The 10,670-nt window shown below is 31.8% G+C and overlaps 3 protein-coding genes across 6 annotated transcripts; 2 read left to right on the forward strand and 1 right to left on the reverse strand.

Moving 5' to 3' along the window:
• The first annotated feature begins 14 nt into the window (after window positions 1-14).
• On the forward strand, window positions 15-1,409 carry Pdrg1 (Pdrg1 prefoldin-like subunit). Its single transcript, XM_023156798.2, has 2 exons — window positions 15-422; window positions 542-1,409. Exons 1-2 carry the CDS (start codon window positions 182-184, stop codon window positions 706-708), a joined length of 408 nt encoding a protein of 135 aa, XP_023012566.1. The 5' UTR covers window positions 15-181; the 3' UTR covers window positions 709-1,409.
• Window positions 1,410-2,375: 966 nt separating this feature from the next.
• Window positions 2,376-3,838, reverse strand: Apf (purine phosphoribosyltransferase family protein Apf). Its single transcript, XM_023156797.2, has 2 exons — window positions 3,287-3,838; window positions 2,376-3,234 (listed from the first exon to the last, which is right to left on the reverse strand). Exons 1-2 carry the CDS (start codon window positions 3,396-3,398, stop codon window positions 2,921-2,923), a joined length of 426 nt encoding a protein of 141 aa, XP_023012565.2. The 5' UTR covers window positions 3,399-3,838; the 3' UTR covers window positions 2,376-2,920.
• Window positions 3,839-4,065: 227 nt separating this feature from the next.
• Window positions 4,066-9,459, forward strand: galla-1 (cytosolic iron-sulfur assembly component galla-1). Of its 4 annotated transcripts, none has more exons than XM_023156796.2 (5): window positions 4,066-4,144; window positions 4,226-4,309; window positions 4,361-4,440; window positions 7,364-7,547; window positions 8,588-9,459. In XM_023156796.2, exons 1-5 carry the CDS (start codon window positions 4,135-4,137, stop codon window positions 8,683-8,685), a joined length of 456 nt encoding a protein of 151 aa, XP_023012564.1. In that variant the 5' UTR covers window positions 4,066-4,134; the 3' UTR covers window positions 8,686-9,459. The 4 variants fall into 4 exon arrangements, with proteins under 4 accessions (XP_023012564.1, XP_074037369.1, XP_023012562.1 ...); XM_074181268.1 differs by having other exon boundaries at window positions 4,382-4,440; XM_023156794.2 differs by lacking the exon at window positions 4,066-4,144 and having other exon boundaries at window positions 4,151-4,309.
• The last annotated feature ends 1,211 nt before the right edge of the window (window positions 9,460-10,670 follow it).

A 10,670-nucleotide genomic window follows, 5' to 3' on the forward strand; every position in this document is an offset into this window, starting at 1 on the left:
GTGCAATTTCTATTGGCAACAGTGTGAATTTGACATTATATCTCTGTCAGATGTGGGCCTAAATAATTTATAATCAAAATTACAAAAAATGCCATGAACCAACTAAACAAATGTTGATATTAATCTGGTGATTTCGGATAGAGAATCCTTATCCGGTGATACGTGAATTCATAATTTTCTGATGGCTTCCTTTGAAAATTTAGAAATCCAGAAGTCCTTCAAATACCTTAGAGAAGTCGAACTTGTAGCACAAGATATTCTTACATTGAAAGAGGAGAAGTTACAACTAGCTCATGCTCAGAACAAATTCAGAGAAGCGTTAAATGGACTTAAAAATACTGAAGATAGAAAAACATGGATTCAAGTTGGATCTGTATATATCGAGAGACCTGTAGATGAATGTAAAATTATATTACAGGATGGTGAGTACAGAATTGAACATTACATGCTCCCAGCCTAGATACATGTACCCATCAACTTTTTGTCTGTGTATAATAGCAAATCGCCAGCAGGAGCATTAATTTATTTGAATTTTTTTAAGAAATCAGTAAGGCTGAAGATGACTTGAAGAAACTGCAGGACGAAATAAAGGAGAAAGTTTATAAGCTCAGAGATTTAGAACATGAACCAAGATTGGAAGGATTTACACTAAAACCTATATCTGCATCTGAAGCGAAAGCCCTCCATAAAGGATTTGGACTCATTTAATTATATTGAGAATAACTTAATAGGGCATCAGGTGGAACCACTAAAACTGATGAATAGAGTTGAGCAAGGAGTTTGGAAAATTTAATATTTTTAAATTTGTTAAGTTTTTAAGAAAACAAAAATCCCACTAAGAGCCCTTTCAAGCAAGGATACTTATGTGAAATATCATATATGGGATAACATTTTTCAATCAAATACTTTTTACTTCCACAGCCCTCATCATTATGAAAACGTACCCTGTGTGTTACAGCTTTTCTGTTTTTTATTCCTATTGTTGGAATTTAGGTGTGCTATATCCCACTAACAAGGATTGGCTCTACCATGAATTAATTTTTTCATCAAATTCTGCATGTTTCATTTCCATGTACAAATATTACATTTACCCTTTTCTGAACTCATTCACTACTTGAATCATACTCCTATGTTGAACCATATTTAATTTGATATCCAGCATATGCATTCTGTTGCTGGCGGTCCAACGGTAAGAGATACCAAAATTTGCTTTCCGGGTACCAAATATGTTATGAGTGCTGTGTTGAAAATTTCACTTGTGTGTATGCAATATCTATATCTTCGATATGTGTCTCTTACATACAGTATCCTTGTTTGAAAGAGCTCTAAAGTACATCTTTGTTGTCATTGAAATAGGTTCACATTTCAGTGTTTCTTTAAATAAAAAAATACTGACAATTTCATCAAAATACTTTTTCCCTTTTGAATCCTCAACTTGGTATGTTTGCATTTATTGGACATATTTGTGTGGAAATGTGACAAAGCCTGTAGGATAAATTTGATGGATGGTTGCGATAATGATGATGTTTATGACACTAAAGCAGTGTTATTGAGAACAATGTTTCAGTGACAAAGTCAGTACATAACATGTGGACATTAATACTGAAAATAATGAATTGAATCTGAAAAAAAACCATCAACGATCATGTAATGATGGTTATTAAGACACGAGCATTAACCGGGATACGAAACGAGCCGAAGGCGAGTTTTGTATGGTATATGCGAGTGTATTAATAACCATTACATGAGAGTTGCATACGCTATTTTTTCTAAACCCGATAAATAATGAAAAACTATAAATATTATATTTGTATTGAACACATTTACAGTAATTAACTCATATTTTTTTAAAAAAACACAAACTTAATGGTATTATCATGGATATATGAAAACTATAAAGATTCTAATTATATTTATATTGAATATAACAACTGTAATGGATATCATTATGAAACGGATTATGGTAATATAAGTGTATTGTTAGAGTACGGGTGTAGAAAAATTCATTTATGCAATTGAATATTTTTTTAATTCACAGACCATTGTAAAATAGGAAGTATTCTATAGGGGGTGTGTTTAGTATTGGAAATTCATACTGGCATGGAAGGTGCTACAGTAATTTAAGAATTATTGAAAAATTGATAATGATAAATATTATGTAGCCAACTATTGTTTACATAATCCTAAGAAACTCATGTTCAAACAGGAAATGATGAAAAATAATTAAAATATAGTAGAATAAAAATAGAACTGGTTACATTATTGGACTAAAAATAAAAAAATGTTGTTTTCATTACTTCACATTAAATTCCATCAGATTTTCTTTGTTTGTTTCAGTCGGAAATTATGACGTGGATAAGTGAATAGAACTGGCCAATATATGATGAAAATCCTTTTAAAAAATAACTAATTAGACTTATTTTGATTTTCGCTTCATTAATAAATTACAAACAGAAATTTATGAGAGAAGAATAATGCTGGATTGACAATGACTTGATAAACATAGCTTAATGTTCCCCATCCATTTATTTTCATCGTCTCTATAGATAACTCAATTTATGAATTTTGTTCCTATATTGACTGTAATAGTGAAGTGTTATCATTAAAATTTTTAAATATTTATTTTAAATGAAGTTACTCATTGTACATTTACTTTACAATACTTTAAAACCTGAAAATGGCAAAAATATCAAAACGTCTGTCGTTATTGTACTATTAAAAATGAATATATATTATTTCTAATTTTAATTCTATATTGACCGAATATGTCGAACAAATCTACTGAATAAAGGGAAACGATCAGGATAACTTAGTATATGAATTAATGAAATGGTTGTTTTTTTTAGTTCCCTATTTATGTATTAATAGAGAAATAGAAACGAAACTGAATTAAAGAAAGTTTTTCAAGTATTTATTTTATTCATTTCAAAGACTTCACATACTTTTCAAAATCTAACAATAATTCTCTCATATCTTTGTAATCAGCATATTTCATAGCTTCCTCAATCTCTAACCATTTAAAATCCTGATGTTCATCTGAAAGTTTAACTTCAGCTCTTGGATTAATCAATTCAGCTAACCAATAATATACGGTTTTAGGTTTTCCTTTAACCTCATAGTTCAACACTTTTTTACAGTCTTCATAGACTTTAAGGTCTTCTTTGAGAAGACCTGATTCTTCCATTGTTTCTCGGAATGCTGCTTTCAATTCTGATTCACCTGGATCTAGATGACCTAGAACAATAATGACACGTTTTCTTTTCGTAAAATGATTGCACAAATGTACCTTTAGGTGGAGTCCAGTGCTGTATACCATAAGAAGTTTGTAGTAAGAGATACTCAATTTTTTCACTGTGTTTTCTGAATATCACGAATCCAGAGGCAATTTTTCCAGCCATTATTTATTATTTTGGAATAAATTTGTTGCACATTACTTTTTTATGATAACATACACAATTAAAATAAAATCAAAAGCGAATATTATCGGCACAGATTAAATTAATCTGTGTTATCGGTAAATCGCTAATGAAAATACGATTAAAAATGAATTTCTTCTTATTAATTTATTTATTAGCATCAGCAACTAAGGTTATCCGGCCAGTTGGTAATGAAATTCTTAATAAAAACCAAGCTAGTATGGTTGAATAAAAATTAGTATTTTCATTTAAAAAAAACAGCACTTCGGGAGGCCTCCGGAGAAAAACATCTACTACTGCACTGACGAATTCGTCTACATCCGGCCTGGTTGCTGCCGTAGGCGTAGTTATTCAATATTCAAACCTAACTTCATTTTTGTACTTCACTTCGACCATGATATCTACGTGCTATCTTTGAGCGCGGCCGTTGTCAGCACAACCACCGTATAAAACTGTTTACTTATCTTATACGGTGACCGTATGAACGAATTGCTCCCTCCCCTTTTATTTGTCACCCGGAGACGCGTCCGATGGCGTATAACACTCTGCGCAGAAGGTAATTTAAGTGTTGGAAATGTCAATAAGCTCGCCTGCTTTTGGATAATAGCGGTCTGTATAGGCGATAGCGTTTAGAATTGTTTTTTTACAGAATGGTGACAGCGGAGTTGAGGACTGTTGGTAAAACTTGGAACAAAAACTTAAATATTGTCATTCTGTGATGTTTGAAGGTTAGCAAATTTTACATTAGTATTTTCACAAATATCAGTATTAAATTATGTTTTTATCTTTGTTTCGGAAAAAATCATCAGACAAGGGCAGTCCAGAAAAAACCAAAGCTAAGATTGTATCAAATGGTGTGAGAGATCGTGCGGAATTAAAAGATACAATCTATGGTGAGTGATAAGTTTTTTATAAAAAAAATGCACACCACTTGACAATTTTAGATTTGATACGAACGATAAAAGATCCTGAAAAACCCAATACATTGGAAGAACTGGAAGTAGTTTATGAGGATGGTATTACAGTGAGTAGAGTGGTTACCCTGTGTAAGATTCAAGGGGAATAAATTGGATAATTGGCCTTTTTAGTTGCGCTTATTTTCAATTAAAGCTTTTCATACAGGGTCTGCCATGTAATAGTTGCCAATTCTAATTTTCTCATTCTAATTTCAACACCCACAATTAAATTTTTGAATTAATTATTTGATCACAAAAATTCACTGTAAAACACACTTGTCTCCTATTTAGAACTTGAGACTGGGAAAGCAAAGCAAAATTATTTCAGCAAGCTGTGCATTTTTACTGCATTATAATTTTTATGCTTCTTGATTATCTATTTGGTACTTACCATTCCATTTCAATCACTGAGTGGAGTAGTGGGGAATGCTGTTAAAATATTATTTGTGGAATTGATTATCAAAATTCTTAATACTGTCAATGTTTTTCTTTTCTTTGGAATAAAGAACTGCATCTGAAACTATAGTTGGGCACCAAAAAAAACGCTAGAGATATGTACTCTATCTCTCATTCATAATGTAAGTAGTTATGCTGATGCGTCCAGCCTTTTTCTGTAATTTTTTGAAAACTTTCAAAACAAGACTAAGTCACTTCAAAACCAGTCACAGTAAAACCTCAAAAAAGTAAAAAACTGAAATGAATTGAATTAATCAAAAATTAATATCCCAAGAATATAAAACTATTATTTTTTAATGATTCGTGCAAGGCTAATTTTTCAAGTAACTTCTAGGTCCAGGATGGATAACTGTTGAGATCTGTTATCCACAATTCTATTCAATCTGGCATTGAAGCAAGCTATAAATGGAGCAAATAAATGGTCATGAAAACAACCAAATTTACCTTTATGCAGATGATATAGCCATTACTTATATCTAGAACAAGAAGATAATTGGGAAAGTAGTGAACATATTGGAAAAATGGCACAGAACTTTGGCTTGCAAATCAATGAATAGAAAATAAAATATATTCACTGGATAGACAGACAATTTCAGAAAGGAAAGAGGGGATACAAGAAGATGAAGACCGAGGAACAGATGGAAGGAGGAAGTTGAAGAAAATATCAGGAAACTGGAAATAAAGGGAAAAACACAAGAAAGGGTAAAAAACAAGAGAGGATGGAACGAAACTGTAGCCAAGAACTTAATTACCATATATTTTTAAATCGGTTGATAATGAGATGAGGATGATGAGATGAGGAAAATTATAGAACATTGTACATGAAATGTCATGAAAGTCCTAAAGATTACAAAAATTGACAAAAATACAGGGTGCTTGCACTTGAAATAATAAAAAAAATGGTATTGGCTATTGTTACACGACACAGCCTCCACTCTATACCTTATTAGAATCCTTTATTGAAACTTTAAATCAGACATGAAATATGGAATTTTGTTTTGGGATGACTACCATTAGCTTGTAATTTTCATTAATGACCTACCATATTGGGAGAACCCGTTATCATATATTTATATGCAGACGATACTACAATCCAAACAAATGCTAAAACTCTAGATGAGGTACTTATATTATCCTCTGAAGCACAGTCACAAACTGAAAGGTGGTTCAATGCAAACGAATTATATCTGAATAAAAACAAAACCCAAAACATGGTATTCACTCTAAGAAATACAGAAAATTACTCAAATTCGCAAAGTAGTGTGAAATTTTTGGGAATTCATTTTGACAGTGAGTTAAAATGGGATCACCATATAAATGAACTATCAAAAAAGCTAATGAGAAATCTATTTTTACTAAGAAACCTCTCCAGACAAATTTCAAAAGCAACTCTTCAAACGGCATATTTTTCCTTGTATGAATCCATCATTTCTTATGGTATTGTCGCCTGGGGACATGCAACCGATTGTGATAGAATATTCCGACACCAAAGGAAAGCAATTAGAATATTAGACAGTATCGGCTACAGAGATGAATGTCGAAATTCATTCATTACATTAAAAATACTAACCTTTTCTTCTCTATATATCATGGAAAATTTAATATATATATAAAAAATAATCTATCTCAGTATGAAAGTTTTGAAAATGTGCACGACTACAACACCAGGCATAAAAATGATTTGAGTACAAACTACTGCCGCCTAAAAAGATGTCAAAATGGACCAAATTTTTGGGCTGTGAAATTTTACAATAAGTTACCACAAAAAATAAGATTTCTACCTATTAACTTATTCAAAATCAGGATAAAATATTTTTTAATGAAAAACGCCTTCTTCAGCACCGAAGAATTCCTGCACTGTGATATAAGTTCCTTATGCCGTTGTTTGAAAATACCCAATTTTAAATTTTACTGCTTTGTTTTTAAATGTGCTCGTCGTCATAACTCAGATGTACTTATAAGATATAAATATTTTTTATAAAAAAATAAAAAAACTTGTTCTATGAATTGTAAGCATCTATCGTTTATGTAAATATTAATAGATGCCTGACATATACTAATTTTAATTATATGTACATATTGACTTGTGTAAATACTGATGAATGTATAAAACACCAATGAATTATCTATCTATCTATCTAAACGTTTTTTAGATTTAAAAAAGGAGCTTTGGAATAATTTACACTTGAGACATAACGCAAATACTCAACAAGGAGTAATACTCACAAATCTGGACATTGTTTGTCTTTGTATTATAATTTTTTTATTTTATTAATTTGTCCATGCAATTTCATTAAATTTAGAAAAACTTGTTCAGAATATTTCAACCAATCATTTATCATGAATATGGAGCTTGACTTGTTTCAGGTAAAGCAACGTATGTCTTTTTTAGAAATATATCTGTATATCAACTCATGTATTGTGAATTCAATGAAATAAATGATAATAATGTTCATTATCAAATTTATTCCATTTGGCTGGTACAAACCGTTGAAACATTTCATGATATGATAGTCACAAATTTTTAAATTTCAGGTAAAAAGTCCAACATCAGGAACAGTAAATGTGGTTAGAGTCGAATTTAATCCCACCATACCACACTGCTCCTTAGCCACGCTTATAGGACTGTGCATAAGGATCAAAGTAGAGAGAAGTATGCCAATCCCTATAAAACTAGATATTTATATCAAAAGTGGAGCACATACCACAGAACATGAAAGTAAGTATAATGTGCTTTTCAAGTTACCCAAAACTAGGAGTAAACATCTTCTTAAATCTGTTACAGCCAAATATTTTCACTCAAGTATTGAGTCCTTAAATACTTGTCTTCAATCTTGAAAACTTCAATTTGGCATATACAGTCTTAAACTCTTCAACATTACCTTCAAATTGTTGTGAGGAATGGGGAACTAAGCGTGCAAAAAGTCCCCAGTTATTTATGTGTCGACGAGGGTGATTTTGAACTTTTGTTTGCTCATTAGGCAGCCTTGTTTTTTTTCAAAAATCAGTAATTATGGTATGTGTCATTTGTTCAGGTTATATAAACACTATAACACTCTGTTCTTGTCAAGTTTCACCCATTCTGTGGTGAGGTTAAATTAGAGTCCCAGGTTAACATTAGATTCCCAGATAGATGTTGAGATACAGCTTGTCAAATCTGTTAAGAGACTTGAGAATTAGCTCTCTCTCTCTCTCTTGCTCTCATAGTCTACTAAAGGCACATCTATTGGGGGGACCATAACAGCATTCAGAAAGCTCTTCTTACATTTGGAAAGCTGTACATAAAATCAGAAAAAATAAACTTTAAATCAAATCAACTTTGAGTTCATTTCATTTTTTTTTAGGCATGCAAATAAAAGCTTGTTCTTGCAAAAGTTTTTCCTTTACTAATCATACTAATAATATTAGTTTGTACTTTGATTAATCAAAGAAGATTCTATTTTCACTTTCTCAATATTTTGAATCATTAAATTTTTTTCAAATATTGAATTCATAGAAAGCCACTCACAGTTCTACTTATATATAGTTCTGCGAATTGTCCGACTCATTGGCGAGAAACAATAAAAACTAAGAACCATCTGGTCAAGCATACTTTCGATATGGACTAAACTTTTCTCTATGAATATTGAAAGCAATATTGACAAGAAATCAAGTTCTTAAGCATGAAAAGGGAGAATATAAACAGTACAAAGACTTTTCATTTGTTTACCGTAATAATTTCTTTCATTTTGTAGAAAGGTAATATATTTTTCTTTTCAGTAAATAAACAAATTAATGACAAAGAACGAATAGCAGCTGCCATGGAGAATCCAAACTTGAAAGAAATGGTTGAAAATTGTATATTAGAAGAAGACTGATGTATTTTAAAAATTAATCATTTTGTTATAAATATATCTAATAAAAACACTTTTTCCATGCCAGAACACTCGGACGCGCGCTTCGCTAACCAAGTTTGCATCATCAGGAGATGGCTAAAACTTCCAACTTGGTACAGTCCAATTAAAAAAAAATATGTTTACATAAAAATACTTCAATATTATTGAAGAATTTAATTTACCAAAAACTTGCACATAGACAACTCTGAAATTAATGTAATTATGCTAAAAAATATAATTACTGACAAATGGAGTTTGAATCTTTTGAGGTCTCTGCCAGTTGTCCCTTGTCATCACGTCTGAGATTAATAACTTTTATTCGCTTAGGTTAGGTGGCTGCCTACATATTTTTATTACAAGAATTGATTACATCTCTATATCCAACATCCACTTTGAGTTCTTTAATATCGTCGTATTTTTCCGCTTTTTTGAAAAAAAAAATATCCAAGTTCATTTACAATAAAAGTAACCTTTTATTTGACATGAAATGATTTTATTGTTCGACTTGATTAAAACTATAATTATTTTTGACTTGATTAAAACTATAATTATTTTTGACTTTCGACTTTATTAGTACATACAAAATTTCCAACAGAAAATTAAAATCTACAAATACTGCTACAAATCTAATTTAATCAACAGTTTCAGTCATTTGATTTTTCTAGTGTGGAAAAAGTGTTTATTAGATTCATTTTACGCCAGAAGTTAAAATACTATGTATATTGTTATAAATGTAATATATTTTATTGAAATTTGTTTTTTCATTCTTTATGCTGTTAACATTGTCTATTTGAACAATCAGAATTTGATGGCTAACTTTGAGCAGTTGGACAGTGAAAGAATATGTTACAATCCAGCGGTTTTATTTTTTTGTAAAACTCTCCCTACTACAGATGTAGCTGATTGGGAGTTGAATGATGGTTTCAAACTCGTGATGTGTGACTTGTCAAATCGTCGAATTGATGGACTCGAGATTTAAGTTAGGCAACTGTTTGATTTTGAATTATCCTAGTACCACTTCATTGTAAGATTTTTACAAAACCGTAACAATTCTTTCATTATACCAGCCATACTTCAAGTATGGCAGCGGAACCCTAGAGTTCCGCCATAACGCCCTTTAAGGGTACCACAAGAAATTTGAAACAAATTCAAAACACCTTTCTCTGGTCGACCGTTTTGACGCGGTTTCGACTTCTGAGGGTTATCGTTGTAGGGGGCGACAACTGGTTAACGGGGAAAACATATTTTTAACATAAATGATTGGCATACTTTGTGAAGCGCACACAAACGGGCCGCCACTCAAGACAAAGCTACCGCTGCTTTGCCGAAAAACGGCGTTCAACTACTCCAAAGAATCCGCTGCAAGCCATTTAGGTGAACGTACCCTACAATTTTACTATGTCGCCACCGCCGATATCTACTTGTGAGCGCGCAGTCCCTTTGATAAAAGCCGCTTTTGAGATAAGACGTTATAGTTGTGAACTGACGACTTTCAAAACATAAGTCGAGATTGTTTACATCGAATTTTTTGTATTCCTATTTTTATTTTGGCTTTTTACTTATCAAAGGCGCCCACTCGAGTATTTTTGAGAATCTTCGAGATCGAGGCTAGGACTATAAAAGCGACGATTGCGCCTCGGCACATTCTGACCCCACCAACCTGTCATGTAACATTATTAATGAAGAGGAATGGAACGTTGGCTTAAGGGCGTTAAACGTGTTGCGACAAAATCTTTTAATGAAGCTGAATGTAAGTTTGAGAACCGCTGATATAGTCCATTAATGAGGCTGATGCCTGTTGTTGAATCCACAAACAAAGGGTTATACGAGGTCTGTTCAAAAAATAGGGTGAATTTTCAAATTTCGTGGGCCACGTACTGTCGATTTTCTTATGTTGGTAAACTTGTACCGAACATATGTTCACATTTTCAGCTCTTTAATAAGTTTAGTTTGTTGGTAAGAGGCAT

The sequence above is a fragment of the Leptinotarsa decemlineata genome, unplaced genomic scaffold, assembly GCF_025532065.1.
Source record: "Leptinotarsa decemlineata unplaced genomic scaffold, Ldec_3_MD MMD2_tig00026307_RagTag_RagTag, whole genome shotgun sequence".
NCBI classification, from domain to species: domain Eukaryota; kingdom Metazoa; phylum Arthropoda; class Insecta; order Coleoptera; family Chrysomelidae; genus Leptinotarsa; species Leptinotarsa decemlineata.